This window comes from Euprymna scolopes, chromosome 34 (genome assembly GCF_053919585.1).
Source record: "Euprymna scolopes isolate OS-2025 chromosome 34, ASM5391958v1, whole genome shotgun sequence".
NCBI classification, from domain to species: domain Eukaryota; kingdom Metazoa; phylum Mollusca; class Cephalopoda; order Sepiida; family Sepiolidae; genus Euprymna; species Euprymna scolopes.
In genome coordinates, this window is record NC_136515.1 from 75,736,808 (window position 1) to 75,757,909 (window position 21,102).

At 31.9% G+C, this 21,102-nt stretch overlaps 1 protein-coding gene across 3 annotated transcripts in view; it reads right to left on the minus strand.

The window, feature by feature from the left end:
- The window catches only part of LOC145259289 (cytoplasmic FMR1-interacting protein-like), a 166,714-nt gene that overhangs the window by 55,209 nt on the left and 90,403 nt on the right, over nt 1-21,102 (minus strand). For all 3 annotated transcript variants that reach the window (XM_080117160.1, XM_080117157.1, XM_080117159.1), the window contains exons 14-20: nt 19,982-20,064; nt 16,938-17,011; nt 13,679-13,775; nt 12,761-12,837; nt 11,369-11,477; nt 4,571-4,690; nt 1,009-1,208 (exon numbers count right to left, since the gene is read on the minus strand). In XM_080117160.1, coding sequence (XP_079973286.1) covers nt 1,009-1,208; nt 4,571-4,690; nt 11,369-11,477; nt 12,761-12,837; nt 13,679-13,775; nt 16,938-17,011; nt 19,982-20,064 — 760 coding nt within the window. The remainder of the gene's footprint in view (nt 1-1,008; nt 1,209-4,570; nt 4,691-11,368; nt 11,478-12,760; nt 12,838-13,678; nt 13,776-16,937; nt 17,012-19,981; nt 20,065-21,102) is intronic.

The window sequence follows — 21,102 nt, forward strand, 5'->3', positions numbered from 1 at the left end:
CGGGAATCTTTCTTTCAAATTACTCCTCTCAAAAGTTCAGAAACAGTTTTTATATCAGGTTGTAACAAAAGATACTGTCTATTTGTATGATTAAGATTCTTCAGACTACTGTTATCTTGTGTGTCATTTTTCACAACGTTTCAGTCAATGTAACCTCTGATCTTCTTCAGTTATATGTTGTCGAACTCTGGAATGTTTCTGTTGAACTCGGAAATTTGGATGGAATTTCAAATGGAACCTTTTATTTACTTCAGAGGTAACATGATCTTGTTCTGTCAGTCATGACTGGATAGAGGTCCAGGAGTAATTCGCAATTGTATTTTTCGGTCACCCACACTGAGAATTGAACCTTCGACCTTTAGTAGTTAGATGATTCTAAATAATATGATTAACCAATCTCATCTCAAAAATTCAGAAACATAAAAGTACTGTTTTTTGTTTAAACATTTTGGATTATTTGGACTATCATTCTCATATTTGTTATTTTCATATTTCGGCTGATATGACCCGTGACAACATGGATACAAGCATTGATTACAATTAGTTCTGACTAAAAAAGACAAAGTAGTAGTAGATCAATTAGTTCTATCCAGCCTCGATAGAGTTTAAAACTACCTTCGAAACCCACTAGATGATACCCTTTTCTCTTCTCTGCAACCTCTTTCGTACAGAAATCAATGAGGTTTGCTAAATGAGATCTTAATAACGCTAGATCTCACACTTCAGAAAATAAAGATCTCCTAGAAGAAACTATAAAACATCCACCATATTCTTCTGAGCTTGCGCCAACAGATTATCATTTTTTCTTTTTAAGAATTTTACATAATCATTTAAATAGATTAACATTTTCAAGACTCAGCCGGTAATTCCTTAGGTTTTGAACTGCAAAAATAAAACTAAAGCAATTTTGACTACTTTTCTTAAAATAAATCTTAATTTAATTAAAGACCTCAAAAAAAAAAATTTTAATGAAAAGGGATAGGGGGGGGGTCGCACATAGTCAGTTACCTGTTAGTTGCTGCGTTATAGCAATAATTAGGCAAGAAATCATAGTAGAGTTCCCAGAAGACATGGAGTGTGATACGGCCGTATGGTGCAGACACATTGTGGTTTGCTTCGCGGAACATAGCGTCAAAATCGTTCATTGTTAGGTACTGGCGTAGTAGTTTGTGCGCCAATCGGTTGCATTCTATTAGACCTTCAAGCTCCTGAAAAACATCAAGAACAATAAAAATAATAAAAACAATAAAAAAATAAACATGGATACGTAATATCAAAATACATAAAAGAAACATTTTACAAAGAGCAAGGATATTCTATCTAACTACCTCGATTATTAATTTGAGAAAATATACGTGGCTAAAATGTAACATAAATACATAAATTAGATTGATAGATAAAAAAAAAAATTGACTAATACAAAATACTAGAGTATGTGGTATTGGAGTATTGGTATTTGTCGTCATATTATTGTCCCCCCTCCACCTCAATTGTAACTTTATTCTTTATCTTTTTAACTTATTCTCTTGTTTGCTTCTCTTAATCAGCAAGAGATTTTTTTTATCTTGATAAATTTGTCTTATCATTGTGAATTTATTTTTCAGACTAATTTTATTACTATATGAGAAAGTTCTTGTGGAATTTTTCATTTTGATTTCAAATGACATATTTTCAAATAAGTTTTCGTTATAATACCTTTACTTTATATATCATTTTAAAGAGCGTTTTTCGCTCTATCGAATTATTTAAATTACAATCGTTTTAAAACCATTTAGTCTTCTTTTTAGAACGTTGAATACAAGATGGAAAAAAGCAAATTCGCACAATTTTTTTTATTTCAATTCAAGCTAGGCCAAAAAACTGCCGAAACAGCTCACAATGTATAACGTATACAATGGTTTCCAACCATTTGAGAGAGATTGGAAAAACAAAAAATCTTGATAAATGGGTGCCTCACGAATTGAATGACAACCAAAAGAAATGCTGTTATGGAGTGTCATCTTCACTTTTTTTATGCAACAAGAATGACCCATTTCCTGACTGGGTTTTGACTTGCGATTAAAAGTAGGTTCTTTACGACAACTGACGACACTCAGCTTAATGGTTAGATGCCGACGAAGCTCCACAACACTTCCATTGCTGATCCTGACTGAATTGATATGACGATTCTTAACATGGAATTCTTTACAATTCAAAGCTTATGATTGAATTAAAGCTAATTTTTGCTTGGGACAACTACATTTAATATTTGCAATTGGATAATTTTCTTTTCTCTACGATAGAATTATTTCTTTTGATGTCTCTTTTTTGGATCATTTTTCCTATTACAAAAGTGGCTTTCCAATTAAGAGTTCCGATGCTATCACCAAAATAATAAAACTTTGATAACATCAATAGGATCAATAATATATGTTTTTTCATGTATCAGGTTTGTTATTACAGACATCGATAATCATGGCTCTCCAGTCACGCATGAGGTCGAAGTAAGAAAGATCTGTCGAGCAGTCACACTGTCGATAATGAATGAGAGCTTTTTAAAAAAAAACACAAGAAAACTAAAAAAATTGCATTGAATAAGAGAAAATAAAAAATACACTTTATACTGAAATTCAACTTATTCAATATTACTTTACAAATAAAATAGAGAATTGATGAAAAAGGAAAAAGTGTGTGCTTTTTCTTCGAATCAATATTTTTTTTTTTTTTTTTTTTTTTTACACGGTGTCACCACTTATCAAGGCCCGGAAGCCACTCATTGTGTAAAAATATATTTCCTTGTCTCATAGATCCAAAAGACAAAAATCCATTTAGTATTTCCTTCAAAAATTGCATTTATAAAAGAAAATACAAGAACATGCTTCGATTTGTAATGGAGAGGAGGAACGGTTCTGTTGGAGGAACAATCAACACAAATAACACCAGCATTATTTCATTTAAGCAGCCGATTCTTAATAACCAAATAGAACTTAAATCTAGATTGAGGCTGACTATTTTACATCACAGAGTTCTGCACAAAACATTGATATTCTGAAAATAATCATTTCTTTTAATAAACATATCACGCTTCACATTCTATGGACTTCTTCATGAATCAGGTCTGCTATTGCAGACATCAATGATCATGGCTCTCCAATTGTCTCTGCATTTGGTCTTTCTGATGACATCTATAGTCATGTTTCCAGTGATCCTGTTGAGACCGTCATTGAACTTTGTTTGTTATCTTCCTTTGCTCTTTTTTCCGTCGATTTTTCTTAGGATCAACTTTTTTCCAAGCCATGTGCTTGCATTAAATGGCTGAAGAACTTCAACTGTCTGGCATGGACAGTATTGAATAGAGATCTGAGTACTTGTACAGTTTAATCAAGATATTAAAAAATGAAAATATCGAGAAAAGGTTATATTGTACGTATTCGTAATGGAACAAAGTTCTCCGAAAAAAAAATTTCACTTAATTTTATCAAGTAGTTTTTGTTTTACAGCAAAAAAACAATTTTTTATGATACCGAGCAAAAAGTTCAATTCTTAGGAAGAAAAGCTAGTGATAAAGATGGGGAGGGAGTGTCGGCGTTTTACATGGAGTTATCTCCCTGTGGCGTGTTAAAAATGTCCATTATGGCTGACTTCAATGCACTCTCATAAGAACATGTTTTTCCGCTGTAAAAAAAAAAAAAAAAAAAAAAAAAAAAAATGAAAGGAAATTTTTTTCGGAGATCTTCAGGCCAAATCGGATACGTACAATATAACCTTTTTTTGATATTTTCATTTTTAATGCCTTGATTAAACTGTACAAGTACCGAGATCTGCTGTACCCTGCCTTCTTCGTTTGTCTTCCTTTCTATCCATAAGATTTGTAGAATTCTCCGTAAAGAACCATATCTCCACTGCTCCCAAACGATGAAGGCAGTTGTTTGGAATATATAATACAATATCTTATAATCATATTTATGAAACAACGATCTACACATATATAACGCATGTGTAAATAACCCTATATTTTGTGTCGAATACACACTAGTATCTGCTGCACCCCATGCTCAAATGGTATCGCCAATGCAACAAAACTTCAATAACATAAACAGTCTCAGTGGTTAACGACACGGACCAACAACCTGGGTGTACCAAGTTCAAATCCAGTTCATTCCACAGAAACACTTTCACTTATGAATGTTGACAACCGTCACGTGGTCTCTCCTGGCAGTACCAGATCTACCTATCTGGTCGGGCTCCTTGCCAGAACCAATGTGACTCTCTCTCTCTCTCTCCAGGTTTCAGCTGCCTCAGATCTTCAGGATCACAGTTGGCGTCATGTGCAATTTACTGGATGAATGTGAATTTCGAGTGTCTATCTTTCTACAAAGAATTCTAATTACAAAAATATCAAGGAAACAATATGAAATGAATAAATGATGGTCAACAACAACAGCTTCACCAATAATATATTATCTTATATTTACAAAGCAGCAGTCTATATACATATATAAAATATGTGCAAACAACCCTACTTGTCTCTCGTCTACGATTTAATTTCAAGTTGAATAAGTTGAGAAGAATTTGTTTAGTTTTGACTTACCACACAGCCAGTAAGGTCCCCTGCTTCAAATCTCGAGATTGCAATATCTAAAGATTTTTGTAAAGCAGCATTTATTCTTTGTCCAATTAAATGATTGAGGTCAATAGATCTGCCGAGGATCTGAAAACAAAGAAAAAAAAAAAAAGACTTGTATCAATATTAGAAATTCTTTATATTAATATGACACTGAAGATAATTTAAATAAAAAAAAAAAAAAGACGATTAAATTGACAAGAGTAGATTGTCTGCAATCTGGTTACCACCTAGCAGATGAAAGATCAATTTTGGCTCTACTGAGTAGGGGAATTTCAAGATCTAAAAAGACACACAATTTGAATTTTCTGTTAATATATTGACTTCTATAAGAGTCAACGAATATATATATATATATATATATATTATATATATACTAGCAGGCCGCCTGGTATTGCCCAGTCGTAAAATACATTTAAATATGATATTTTGATTAATGCATATTTTGTATTTATTATTATACTAGCAGGGATCCCCAGCATTGCCCGGGTGTGTGTAGGTGGTGTAGTAAGGAACCCAGAAAAAAAAAAAGTGGTAGTAGAGGGGGGTGTAAAACAACAGTAAGCAGCCCAGGTGGAGAGAGCTGTTGTAAAAAAAAAAAAAAAGTGGTAGTAAACAGGCAGAACCCTTAACGAAAAAAAAAAAAAAAAAAAAGAAACATAATGCCTTGGCCAATGCATCTATGGTGCACAGGCGGAAGTCGAGAGCGTTGAAATCGAGCGTAGTCAATCCAACGAAGACTTATTTTTTTTTTTTTTTTAATTACATTTTCACTCCAAACAAGGCACATTGTCATATTGATGCAGGGGGCTAGTATTAGGGACATAAGCTACAGGGGTACTATGTGGGGAGTTGGGTAGCAGGATGTCGGTTCACGTTACATTCGAACTTCTGCATGTCAGTACAATTGAGGAAGCATAAACCCGGAAGGGAATTCCAAAGTCTGGTGGTTCTGGGGAAGAAACTATTAGAGTAGAAGGCTCTCTTACATCTAAGGATCTCTTACTGTGAAGGGGTGGGATTGTGCTGCTTGTCGGGTCTGTTGGGGGTATTTACATCGAGGGGGGTACAAGTGCTTGCAGTTCGTCAGAGCATTCACCGTTGAAATACTTATAGAACAGGCAGAGAGATGCTACATTTCATCGATGAGACAGAGGCTGAAGTTTAGATGACAGTTCAGGAGCTATTAGGTTGGCGACTCTCTTTTGAACCTTGTCAAGGAGCGAGAGACTAGTAGCAGAAGCACCAGCCCAAATATGACAACAATACTTCATACATGGGCGAATGGTGGCCTTATAGAGGTACAGGATACTTTCGGGCATTAGTAGTTTTCTAGCACGGTAGAGAGAACCTACCTTTTTCGCAGCGGTCCTGGCAATGCTCTTAATGTAATTGTTCCAACTCATGTTTCCTGTGAACGTTAGAACTTGCGAAAATGTTAACGAAAAAAAATCCAACCCTTCCTTGTACAAAACTGTCTAGTTGAGGGTGAAGGAATGAATGTTTTCAGCCAATTTTTCGATAATTGTCATCCAGAGGATCGAGCTTCAAAACAATACTGATCTTGTGAGGATCCATTGCAGGTGTCAAAAGTTTTTTGCAAGATATACAAACACACACATATATGTAACCAAGTTATGGGGTTGATATGCCGTTGTAGAGAAAGAGCCAAAAGAACGAAAAAATAGGACGATCAAATGACTCTGTGGTTAGAACAGACAAAGGAAAAAGTATGTCAAGAGATACTTATTGTTGTAACGGTCAGAGTTTGGAGTGAGCTGGCTGTTTATTTTGAAACACAGAATTCGAGATGAAATGACAAGCGGTTGTTTATTTTGGAAAACAAGGTTTGAAAGCTGATGACAGGCAAGTTTTCTTGTTGTAAACATATACAAACTCGTGATGTTTAAAGGGCATTGATGGATATTCCTCGAACACAGTAAAAAGAAAAGGGGAGAAGAGAAGGAGAAGAGAGAATTCGATTTTGGCGAATTCAGATGGTGTTAAAGTCGGGCAGAGGGGGCTTTTGACTTAAAACACGTATCTCCAATGGCCGAAAAACTTATCTGAACTCGAGTCACAAGCTACCGTTTTAAAATAGCTACAGCCAACTTCCTTCAAACTCTGAAATATTATTAGACCATTATTATTGTGAATAAACCCAGATTAATTGTTTATTCGTGTGTGGAATCGTTTTTATTTCCTTTTTCACCACACTAAAATCCACGGCTCTCTTATCGGCGATGTTCGCCGGTAAGCGAGTACACAACGACAGGTCCGGAGTATAAAATTTAGACGATCAACTGATAATTCTGTCACTACCCAATACCAGCAACATTAAAACGGCTAAGAATTAATCACCGGCAGTGGTCACTGGAAGGAGGAAAATAGTGAGCTGCAAACCGCCAGAGTCGGGTCGTTTTCAGGCTGCCGTAATTGGAGTGGAAGAGTTCTGAGGTCGACGATCGTCTCAACCGACCGGCTGAAGGGGGTGACATATACACATTTTGCCTTTCCTATATGAAATTATATTGGATCCAATATGATAATGGTTTAAAGACTGAGAATCGAAACCAAAACATTTATGATTTACTTTTTCTTTTGACGTTAATTAATACCTTATACATAAAGTTTCATGTCTGTAGACCAAAAACTGACAGAAAAGTTTGGTAAGCAAAATTTTTTAAACAAATGTATACACGCATACAAAAATACATATAAAGTTTTGTGTTTACTATAAACTTTTAACGCAAATATCATGTAGAATATCTGCATGAATATAATTACACATAATAGTTAACTAAAAGAGTTAAAGATGATCATTCCATAAGAAAACTGAAAAAAACTGATAGGGAATTAATTAAAATGGATGTTTGAAAGAATATGCAAATTAGCTAGATCTTTTGCAGATGAATGCAATTCCATGATCCATATATAAGAAAGTTGTATTTTCTTTTAAAATAAATAGAGAAGAAAGCGTTTTTAATATGAATATCAATACATAAAATCCCAAATTTATTGTATACTAGCAGATCCGCCCGGCTTTGCTTGGGCCCTATGTACTTTTCATAACTTTATGTGCATATGTATATATTAAAAATGTGTGAATATGTATGGTAAAGCCTTTCTATATAATAGGATTCCTTAACTACCATAGAGAAAAGTTGGTAGAGACCGCAGACATCAAATTTTTTAAAATTTGGCCCAAATTTTAACCCTTAACATTTATTGCTTTGGGCTCAAATCAAATTAAAATGTTTGACCCATGTCCAAGTAACCTACATCTAAAAATTTCAAGTGTCTAGACTCCAAATTGGCAAAGGAGTTTGATAGAGTCTGCAAAGGTCAACTCTGAACTTTGACCTCTTGCCAGCCAAAAAAGCTTGCTGCATGTCTGATTACCCTTTATATAAAATTTCAAATGTTTAGACCCAAAATTGGCTTAATAGTTTGCTAGAGACACCAAAGGTAAAATCTTATGAACTTTGACCCCTTGGAAACCAAATTTTCAGAAAAAAAAAAAAAAAGCTTGCCCTATGTCTGAATACACTTTATGTAAAATTTCAAATGTTTAGACCAAAAATTGGCTGAGTAATTTGGACTGCAGAGATCAATTTTTTAAAAACTTTGAGCCCAATTATGACCCCTTAACATTTGTTTTGGTCTCAAATCAAATTATAAAGTTAGATCCATGTCCAAGTAACCTATATCTAAAATTTCAAGTGTTTAGATCCAAAACTGGTGGAGGAGTTTGGTAGAGTTCTCAAAGATCAAATCGTTGAAATTTGACCCCTTAACAGCCAAATTTCTGTCTGAAAACTGATTATAAAGACTTTCCCAAATCTCAAAACCCTTTATGTCAAATCTCGAGTCTGTAGACCAAAAATTGACAGGGAAGTGTACACAGACAGACAGACATACAGAAATTTTCACTTTATATATATATATATTTATATATTACTAATAAAAATCTAACTACTAATGAAAACTGCTTACTAATAAAAATTTAATATTTTTAAAAATGAGCAATAGTATAAGTGCCTGCTCCTTGTAAATTGGCGTTTTTAAGAAATATTTATAGCTCCAGTATTGCACTATCAAGCTATCTTAAGGAGAACGTAGTATTATTTACCTATATGTAATTACTATCCAAAGCAGTAAAATTACATATAAAAAAAATAATATATATATATGTGTGTGTGTATATATATATATATATACTAGCAAAACCACTTGGCATCGCTTGAGACAAAAACGTAACTCTTATCCGTCTCTTTCCCCATCACCCATTTCACCTTGCCTCTTTCTTCTCCACCCACCCCATTCCTCTTTCTAGACACACACACATCTCGAGTTGCTTTAAAGAAAATAACTATGAAAAAAACTCTGAATTACTTCCCTCTGTATGATTACATTATAAACCATGTCTGCTTCTTGATTACATTAAATACTATAAATGGTCAATTGACTCACCAAAGAATAAATCATTTCTTTTCTAAATGTTAGATTTATATATACGTCTAAGATAACGTTAACAAAAGAAATATAAACTTTGTGGGTGTTCACTTTGGATTTTTTAAGTTTTAGCCAGACATACAAACATTTGTTTTATTTATATATATATATATATATATATATATAAATAATGAATGAATAAATTTGGACATATTTTTCATTTATTAGCCACGTATTATCAAAACAGGTTAGTGCAACTTAAATCATAATACATCATAGTATTTTAAAATAGTACATATTTTATATATCAGCCCCCTAAAGAAACTTGTTTCTTATCGTTGAGCACTTTCAATTGTAATAAGTCGGTCAACTTCGCTCATATGTGTAGATTGTCATATAATGACTAGATCACTGACTGATGTTAAAAGCATTTAAAAAGAATAAATGTTTAATTTCAACTGTCTCTCTTGTGGTTGTCAGTAGTAGAATGGTTCGGGTCATTGCTAATGAAGCTAGACATGATTTCTGTTGCCAGGGTTCGAATCTCTCAACTGGCGTTAATCGTGACATCTTGCACTGATGATTCCCAAAAGGATGAAACACTAGTGTCTGCAATTTAATTATTATAGTAATTATATATATATATATATATATATATATACACACACCACACTTAGCATAGATTATTTTCAAAAAGTAATATACAATGTTTAGAATAGTGACATGAATTTATAATCAGTCAAGCAGTGGATATTAACCAATCAGAATTGATGTTGAGGTATGCAGATGGCTATGTAAGAAAAACATGTTTAAAAACAAAAAAGAAAAAGCAAACCAAAAACATGAACAGAATCTGTTTATGTAATTTGAGTGCGATGTCATCTGTTTGTTGATTATTCTCACAAACAATTCCTATCCAAGTGTTCAGCTCCAGTTTAGTCAGCTACCTGCTGACCTAAATGTCAATCCTGAGAGACCATTGCAATGCAGGGCATACACTAGTCCAAAAATTCTTAACATCCTATTTTTCTAAACATACAATTATTCAAGGAAAGATAACTCGGTTATCATAACAATGCATTTATAAAATATCTGATATACTTCCTTGAACTTTTGACTAGGATGAAATCGTAGTATCTGTTCTAGTGCTACACTTCGTCTTTTCTGTCCTCGTTTAATAAAGGAGAAATGATTATAGATTATTGCAATTTTTATTTTTATCGCCTCTTGAACTGGATTTTTCCCACATTAAAAACTAACTTTGTGTCTAACTTTATCCTCATAAGACATAGAGACAATCAGGAGATTATAATCTACAGATTAAGTAATCAATATCATTGATAGTCTCCTTTCTTAACTAAATATCTTTTCCCATTTATCGGGAAAACTGCACGTTTAGTGGGGGATGCTAAGATACATGCTACAATCTATTGTTTGTAATATGCATCTCAGTATCCCCCACTAAACATGCACGTTTCTAAATGTTAGATTTATACTTGCATTTTAACATTACATCCGAGATAACACATACATACAGACAATTTTACTTTTATATATATATGTATGTATGGCGTAGTAAGTAAACATTATAACTTACTAACTAGCTCTACCTATGTATTGAGCACTGTTGAAGTAAATACTTAAAGTTTACGCATAAATTTATACTTTCGTATATTAATTTTGAGTAAATGAAGTAGTTATAGTAGTTGTGTATATATATATATATATATATATATAGATAACAAATGTTTGTATGTCTGATTAAAACTTAAAAATCCAAAGCAAACACCCACAAAGTTTACATTTCTTTTAATAACGTTATCTCGGATATACAGAAATTCAACATTTAGAAATTTAACATTACTTTCAACCTAACATAGTCCGTTAGCTTAAGGCCCAAAAGCCTATTCCATCCAAGATAATTAGGAACTAAACCAACCACCATTGCTCATTTTACTAGAATATATACAGACACCTCGTCAATTAGAGTAAGTCACACAGCACAACTACTTAAGAATTATTGAAGGTTTCATTTATTTATGGACATATAAACAAACCAATTAGGGTATCTATTATCTAGAGGTGACATATTTTCTGTAGAATCTCAAGTGGTCTGCATTTTCAAGAAGATATTATTTTGTCAAAGATGCTAATAAATGTCATGATTAGTCTCCTCTCTCAGCTATTTATCCCCATTGCAGGCCTGCCATTTGCAGCATGCATCTATGCATTCTCCCATTAAACATGCAGCAGTATTGTGCATGTTTACATAAGAACAACAAACAAAAAGGTTGTAATATCGTATCTTACCTGTACGTGCCGTTGTTTAAGTATGGTTGTGTAACGGTTGGCAATGGGGAAATTGATGCGAGCGCCAACGCTGGCGCATTCTGCACGAAATCGTTTGTCTAGCATTATACTGAAGAAGAAAATAAAGACAAATTAGTGTGCATGCAACGAATATTTTTCTTCATGCATAAATGACATGGTGGATAAATAATCAAGCGTTAACTATTCTACACTTCCCCAAATAAATTGTTAAGTGTCAGTACCAACTAACAATTTCTGGGGTCAAATTCGACATGAAACTCGCTACTCCAAATTCAACACACTGCTGTTAAAACTCACTACTACAAAACTTGACACACTGCTGTAAAATCTTGCTAGTCAAATGTCCAAATCTAAAACAGATATTAGTCTCTGAAAAATCAGGCTTTTCATTTAAAGCAAAAGCATCTGATTTAAATATCAAGTGACAAGATAGTAAGCATATGAAGAGAGGCAGCAGCCATGTTTTTTCTTTTCTTTATTCTTTTTGTCTGCCACCGGACACTATAGGCTGCACAAAATCAGGTTTGTACTAATTATAAAGGCATTTCATCACAGGCATAAATGATTTTTTTTTTCTTTTTTTTTTTTGATATATATTGTATAATCTCTATTTCATTGTTAAAATAAATCAAAGTTTGTTTTATTCAGACTATTGTTCTCATCTACATCATAATCCCCAAAACCTCTGATCTTGATGGAGGGGAGACTAAAACCTGCTGCTTTGGTTTCAAATGATCTGAAATAACAGCAAGGGGAGACTTGATTACAAATATCTCTCATATGTTATATTTGCCCTCTATTGAAAATAGGGTACGATTATGAATATCTCCAGCATCAAATAATCCTTATACATTGTGAAATTTACTTTACGTATTAAAATCAAAAAGGGGAGATATAACATATGAGAAATATTTGGAATCAAGTCTCCCCTTGATGTTATTTCAGATCATTTGAAACCACAGCAGCAAGTTTTAATCTCCCCTCCATCAAGGCCAGAGGTTTTTGGGAAATATCAAATATTTTGTAATTCATATGCAAAACTAGGGGGGAAGGTATCGAAAAAAGAAAAAATTCAAGTTTGCTTCAAAATTATTTGAAAACTATTTCATCAATTTACAGGATTTCTTTTTAATATAATATTTTCTTTACGTCATGAGTACGTACTTCATACAGAATTTTTCCTTCAGTTTTTTTTTTTTTTTTTTTTTTTTTTAAATATTAAGAGGAATTTTGGAAAGGATAAAAAAATTTTTTTTAATAGTATGACTCCTAAGCAACGCCAAGTAGAGACAGCTAGTCTTTAATAAAATATTGAATTTAATTTCAATTACTGTTTAAATGTTCTACATTTGAAAGAATAAAATGACTTACCTTCCTGCTAAGTGTTTGTAGTACGCAAAAATTTGATCTGTGAGTTTGTAGACAAATTGATCAAAACACAAGTTGACCTTAAAAACAGAAAAAAAAAATACATTATAAAAATAAAATTTAAGAGGTTAATGTAGTATTTTTTTTTTTTTATTACATTTTCACCCCAAACAAGGCAGTGACACTTTGATGTAGGGAGGTACTATGAGAGACATAAGTTGCAAATACTATGTAGGGAGTTGAGAAGCAAGATGTCTGTTTACATTACACTTAAACTTTATACAAGTATGAAAACTAGTGATGGGATGATTCTAATATTTTTCCATAGATTCCGATACAATTACCGATTCCGATTCTGTATAAATCTCTAAATATTTAACTATAACATGGTTATTTTTTATTCCGATTACTGTAAAAAAAACCCACCTTAAATGTGCATATATTTTCTCAAACGTAAAAACGCACTTGTGAAGGGGGGGAGGGGACCTACAGATTTTAGTTTTACTGGAAGTTTAAATCAATAAATATTTATTATTTTTTTTTTATTACTACAAGCAGTGGAAGATGTTTCTTAAACCAAACTCAAATAAAAAAGAGGATTTAAGGAATCAGTTTTATCATTGGAAAATAGGCTCAAATTTTTCTGATTCTGATACCCCAAAAAGCTCAGATTTTTCTGATTCTGATTTCGATTAATCATCCCAACACTAACAAAAACACATCAAGCAAATTATACATACATTTAAAACAAGACTCATTTGGTAGCATTATATAGATCGACTATATAACAGAGTTCTGGAAAATGACTTAATATTTTTGTTGTTATGCATTATTTAATTTTGAGATCGAATTAACAGATGCATCTTAAGGATACATTGCTTTTTTTCTCCTCCTCCTCATCATCATCATCTTATTACTTACCTCAGCTTCTATTTCGTCATAGAGAAACTGTTTTCTGAATTTGGTCAACGCATAATGTGCACAGTCATTGTATAAATCGAGTGGGTAAAGAACATACCTGAAAAAGAACGGAACGATAGATAAAAAAAAATAACATGTTCGCATAAATATTAGTTTTGTTTTATGGCATATCTACCGTTTTCAGATTATTTAATGCTGAATCCAGCAATTCAGAAAAAAACTTACTATGCTTCAAGTTCTTTTTATTTTTAATTGCCATTACAACCCTATTAGGGTTATTTAATACTGAATGCATTGATTTTGAAAAGTTTTTACGCTTCAAGTTCTTTATATCTTCAAGTATTTATTCATGGGGTTTGGTTTGATTGTTTTTGTTTTCCACTTTGTTGGACATGATTGAGTTTTGCAAAGGGAAAAGAAAAAGAAAACAATAGTCCCGATCTTTGGTGCATTTTAGGTTAGGAATCCAGTATCTTCAGACAGCCTAATTTTGTAAAAATGACTGCAAATTTTAGAAAGTTACAGAAAATGAAAAACTTATGTAATTGATGTTTTTTATGAAAAGAGAATTCCCGTGTGTGTGTGTATGTGTGTATACGTGTGTGTGTGTGTGTATACGTGTGTGTGTGTGTGTATACGTGTGTGTATACGTATGTGTGCATATCCAGCTAAAAGTAACAATTCTGCATTTCAGCTTTCTTCAGTTTGGATTTTTGAAGAGTTTAATTTGAAACAAGTGGAGATAATCATGAAATTTTATTTAGTAATGGATGTAATCCTTTGTAAATAAACTGTTTTATTTCGAAAACTGTTTAAAAAAAAAAAAAAAAAAAAATTTTTTTTTAAATTCATACATTTTTTTTTTTTACTAGTGACTGTTATTAGTGATGTTATGATTTATTATGAAAACTGTATATTCCAAAAATATTTTTTTTAAAAAAAGGAATTCCTTTAATTCAATAAGTGTTCCAGTAATTAATGCTTTCTGTGTTACTGTATTAATTCAATTGTTTTGATTTTTCAAGATATTTTGAAAAAATTAAATAAATTTTGTGATTGTCTCCCCTTGCCTCAAATCAAACTCTTCAAAAAATGAAAACCAAAGAAAGCTAAAATGCAGAAATTACCTGTATTGTAATAAAAACTAACACTTAGAAATATAATAATTTTATTTGTGGTAGTACTGAGAAATAACTACTTCAGAATACAGTGGTTTGATGAGATGGTGCCAAATTATTAGTAGAAGAATATTTTTTTCTTTTATGTTCACCAAGCATAAAGGATGATTTGTGATTGTGGTCAAATTTATGGCAGAGCAACCTTGATGGCCAGCAAGATTTTTGTTCACATAATATTTAATTTTATCATACTAATGCAGTATAAGGAACAACCTATCATTGGAACTGTTTGCACAATTTATGGAAAACTCTAAAAGTGTTGAATTGAAGTTTCAGGATTTTTTTTTTTTGCATGTAACACTAGCCATTTTTTTTTTTTTTTTTTGCACGTAACACTAGCCATTTTTTTCAATACATTTGTTAGTACAAAGCTAATTATGAAAATATTTACGAATAATTATTGGAATTATTTTACAAAACTTTTAGAAAATTCAAATTAAGGAAAAAAAAAAAAAACCTCATTGTAAAGTAAGTTGCATGAATAACTTTTTTTTGGGGGGGGAATAATAAACTGATAGTACTCAAATCTTTATATTTTTTATTTCTTTTTATGATTTTTTTTGTTCAAATCAAGATATTCATAATAAAATAATGATAGTACACAAAGGCTTTCTTTATAGTCTTTTGTATTAGGGTTAATGTGCACACTGTTTTGGCACCTTCCAAGGTTTTCCATAAACCACTAGTGATAGAGTTCATATAGTGCATAAGTAGAAATTTTATTTCTACATGTTACTACAGTCAGGTCTAAGGAAAAAAATGTTGATGTAGAAAACTTTTTACATCTATAGTGAAGGGGTGAAATTTTGCTGCTAGTCGAGTTGGTTTGAGGTATTTTTGAAGAGGATATACAAGAGCAATAAATTTATTGGAACATGTTTTGTGGAAGTATTTTTCAAACAAGTATAGGATCACTGCTGCGAAGTGACAGAGGGTAGAGCTTGACAGACAATGCAGAACTTATGTTAGAAATTCTTTTTGCTGTTTCTGCTTTGTCCCAAAGAGAAAGACCCAATGGAAGGTGACCTTAAAAAAAGATGCTATCATCCATAATTACAATTGGAAAAAAAGTTCCTGGTTCTTGTCCAGAATTCGCCTTATATTAAAACAAAAATAAAGACAAATCTGCATGATGTACGTATCCATGACAAAATGGAAATATTATATTCCAAAAATTATGTAAATTGACCAAGTAGTTTTATTTTTATCAAGAAAATCATTTTTAAGCGATTAATGAAAAAAACAAACATCACAACATAAATTTAGTATGAGTTATTGAGGAGTTATTTCCCTTTATTTTGGAGATTTTTTTTTGGCCAAATGGTGGCAGAGACAATCACATAAGTCATAATATTTAATTTCCTTATCTTCTATAATAGTGAGAATGTGTGTGTGTGTGAGAGAACACTTCTCAACCTATATATTCAACAAATTTTTAGTCTCCAGATTTAAAATTTGGTATATAGATTATTCAGACTTGTGAAAAACTTCTTAATCGATTTTCATCTCGATAAAAGGGGCTTCTAAGGGGTCAAAATTGAAAATTTTAATTTAAGTCATTGGATTTTTTGTGTTTGCTGTTTCACGATTGCGCATGCGTGAATCAGTCACATTACAGATTCCTTATGTTAAGTAAAAACACCTTTTCAAAGATTGTGTCATGCTGGCTGAATGGTTATTGTACTTTACTCACTGTCTTTAGGTTTTGGTTTCGATCTCAGCTTGAGTACTTTTTTTTATTCAAAACAAGCGAAATGTTAAAAATAAACATGATACTCGCATGCACATGTCTCCGTTTTTTTTCCGTTTTTATTTTTTTTTTTACTTAATTTTTTTTTAATGAAATTTTACATTACATTTAATATCCATGGTATTTCTGTTTATAATAAAGAATTCTACACCACTTAAAATATAATATTTATGCATATTTTATGACCAGGCAACACCAGGTGGCCTGCTAGTTTAAAAATAAAACTACTTCCATGGTTTTTGGAATATGATATTTTCGTTTTTTAATATAGAAGAAATTCTAGACAAGAACTTAGAAAAAAAAATTTTAATGTTCAACAACTGACACTTACTCCATCATTGAAGCTTCTTTTGTCTCCAAGATGTGATCCGTCAGAACCCATGGCATAGACATCTCAATTGGAAACTAAGAAAAGACAAAAAAATATCAATTATTGAAAAAATAAAATAAATGTTGGACATATTAAATATACATGAGGAAAAGACAAAGATTATCAATTATTGAAAAAATAAAATAAATAAATGTTGGGCATACTAAATATACATGAGGAAAAGACAAAGATTATCAATTATTGAAAAAATAAAATAAATAAATGTTGGGCATACTAAATATACATGAGGAAAAGACAAAGATTATCAATTATTGAAAAAATAAAATAAATAAATGTTGGGCATACTAAATATACATGAGGAAAAGACAAAGATTATCAATTATTGAAAAAATAAAATAAATAAATGTTGGGCATACTAAATATACATGAGGAAAAGACAAAGATTATCAATTATTGAAAAAATAAAATAAATAAATGTTGGGCATACTAAATATACATGAGGAAAAGACAAAGATTATCAATTATTGAAAAAATAAAATAAATGTTGGGCATACTAAATATACAGATGATTTTCACTACTAAATAGGTGTTAACCTATTCGCTACAATACTGTGGTTCTTACAGAGAGTTATCTCCCCTTGGATAGGTAAAAATCACTCACAGCGAAACATCCAAAATCGACGATATATTGGTTTGTAGATTAATTTGAAAAATTCTTTTGGCACACAGCATCTAGTTTGCTGCTTGTGCAGTTGTAATCTTTTAAACCAACACATTTCAGGTGAAAACATTATTACATGTGTCATGTCGAAATCAGTATAAACTAGCAGAGAGGCCTGATATTTTCCAGGATTGAATGAGGATCCACACTTCCAATACTTTTATTGTCATTAAAATCTGTCAAATCGCCCTTTTGGCAATTAAATTGATTATCTGGTCTGCCTGCTCTATACAGGGACGCACTGCGGTGCAGCAAGAGGAAGCTTACAAACTCTTCCTGCAGTGATTTAGACCACAATCCATTGCAGTCTACAAATGCACTGTAGAGAAGCTACTGTTGATTTTATAAAATTGCTTATTTGTTTGAATTACAGTTTCCAAAGCAAAAGTCAAATATCATGGTCAATTGTGCTCTAAACAGAAACATTCATTTCTAACGGACTCCTACCCTACCAAAGAACTTACTGTTGATTTTATACACTGGGCCCTTCTGTTTGTGCGTTGATAAAATTTCTCAAATGTACTTGTGATATTAGACTGTATAAAAGCGTTAACTTTGGTCAAAATTGGACCGTTCCTTCTTTAATAGGATTTTTTCGATTATCAAGTTTCAATACTTATTGCAGAGATTCAGTTAAAAAAAAAAAAAACCTATCTAGGAACACTCCCAGACACATAGTAGATTTGTATGAAATTAAAAAAAAAACATCTGTCCCGCCATTTTGGAGTCCATATGGAACGAACTCAGACACACATAATGCCTTTTCTATATAAGCATAAATTCCAAAAATTACGAAAAATGGTTCAAGAGGAAAATAATTACAAGTAAAAATAAATTTAATGAATTATTGAGTTTTATCATCTGTTTTGTTGTGGAACAGTTGCGCAACCAATTCAGTACGAGAAACTAACTTAACTTGACTCAAAATAAGAGTCATCCATTTTTAAACAAAAGATAATAACGGATGATTTTTTGTTAAAAATACATCTTGCACATCTCCATCTTTTCGTAATTTTTTTAATCCCTACTAATTTCGACATGCCATGTAAGTACATAATATTTTCACCTAAAATGCATTGGTCTAAAAGCTCACCAATCTACCTACTCAGTACTGGTTAGGCTTAGTGCTACTTAACTTTCACCTCATTGCTGCGTCAATGCACATGACATAAAATCAAACTCTGAATAAACACGCAAAATGTGTTTGAAATTAAAAACTTTGAAAAAAAAACACGTTACAGATGCAAAGGAATTTTGAAGGAAGAAAAATGCAATTCAATTTTTATTTTATTTTTTTAAAGTTGAAACATAAAAAAAAGGATGAAATGGGATTGTATTTTTCTTCCTTCTTTTCATAAAATATTTTTGCATATTTAATGTGTTCTAAAACAGTTTTATCTGTTTATTCAAAGATTTTAAATTCCTAATAGTTCTTCCCAGAGTTTTAATACAGATTTTTATGTCTTTGAAATTATTTTATTAAAAATCATTTTATTTTATTTTTTAAACTTGAATTACACGATTCTAACACATGTAGCATTATCTGCACAAAGCCTTGATAACAACATCAGCCAAAAAGATTTTATTTACATAAAAAAAAACCCTGATGATGGATATTTTGCTATCCATAATTAAAAAAAAAAAAAAAAAAAAAAGACAACAATTAAAAACAAAATCTAATGATTTTTAAAATATTTACATTTTAATATGGTTTCCAAAACATTATTTATTCAAAATTTTTAATTTCTTAAAAGATGCTTTTAAGAGCTTTTTTATTCATTCTTAAAATCAAATGGTTTTTACTGTAGTTACTTTCAAAAAGCATAAAAAATTGTATTTGAATTTTCGTCTGAAAATATATCACATACAATCTGACACATATTTCTAAGAAAAAAATGGTAATGTGTACATATAACCGCCTAAGTTTTATGACAATGATTTCATGCAGACTGAAGAAATAACAATATTCCAACTTGTCATGAAGATGGCTGACATTGCTAAGCGTTGGTTAATAGCCAATTCTTGAAGGTATGAAACCTGTAATTTACCATATAGATTGAACCGTTATTTGCAGTCAATTGAAAGTTGGAGATGAAAATGTTCTAAAGATAGATTTCATCATTCAATATGAATTTTTTTTTTTTTTTCCCCAAACAAAGCAAAATTTCCTTACAAGCATTTATTTTTAGAGTTTCTATGTGAAGCAAGGATTTCTTTCGGTTTCAGTTTTTACATAAAACTAATTCAGCAGCTATTTTCTTTTTGGGCAATTGTGTCTACACATTAAACAAAACAGTAACAGGCTTTCTTCTTGATTGCTTACCTGGATTCGTTTTCCCATCGTCATTTCCAGAAAGAATTCACGGTACCATAATTGAGATAAATCACAACAGTTTTGCAAAGATTCTGAAAGATGAAAAAAAAAAAAAAAAATTTACAAGAGAAAAGATTTAATTATTTATAAAACTAAAACACTTGAATTCTTTCATATCAAAATATAAACTGACGCTTAAAAGGTTGTTGCAAAGAAAATGGGCTCCCTCTACCATGCTAGAAAAATGCTCATATCTAAGAGTATCTTATATCTCTACAAAGCCATCATTCACTCATGTATGGAATATTGTTGCCATATATGATAGTGCATCAACCAGTAGTATCTCTCTATCGGACAGAGTTCAAATAAAACGTCTGCAATCTAATATATTCTGCATTGTCAACCAAGCTTCAACCCCTGTCACATCACCGCAATGCTGCATCCCTGTGCTTCTTTTACAAGTACTTTAATGGAATGTTCTTTGACAAACTTGTAGCATTGGTGCCCTCTAAACAGCAATAACACAGCTAACTCGACAAGTAGCACCTTAAAGCACCTGACGGTCCCTCAATGCCAGAGAGCCTTCTATTCTGAAAGTTTCTTCCCCTCAAACTGCTAGACTTTGGAATTCCCTTCCTGTATCCTGTTTCCCTCGACTGTGCTAATATGCAGAAATTTTAAATGTAATGTGAACAGTCATGTTGCTACTCAACTCCCTACTTAGAGTGTCCCTGTAAAGATGGTTATTAATTCACAGTATCCCCTTACATTTCAGTGACAATTTGCCTTGTTTAGGATGAATACAAATAAAAACTTTAAATATTGTTTTTACCAAGTCTTAATCCCTCTTCTTTACTTGTATATGTTTCAGTGTTCTCTCTAGAGCAGTGTGGCCGACTCCATCCACAGAAGTTACTGCATCCCAAACGAATGCTGACCAGGTGCAACAGTTCACCACAAAAGCATATATAAGCGCTAGCCAATCTCGGTTCCAGCAGTGAAGGCAAAGACTTAAGATCAGCTCTGCATAATGTTTCACTGTCCTAAGCCACGTTTTCAGCTGACCTCCATGTTGATTTTTTTTAACCCTGAAGAGGGGCTGGATCAATGGCCTTTTCTTCTAATCTAAT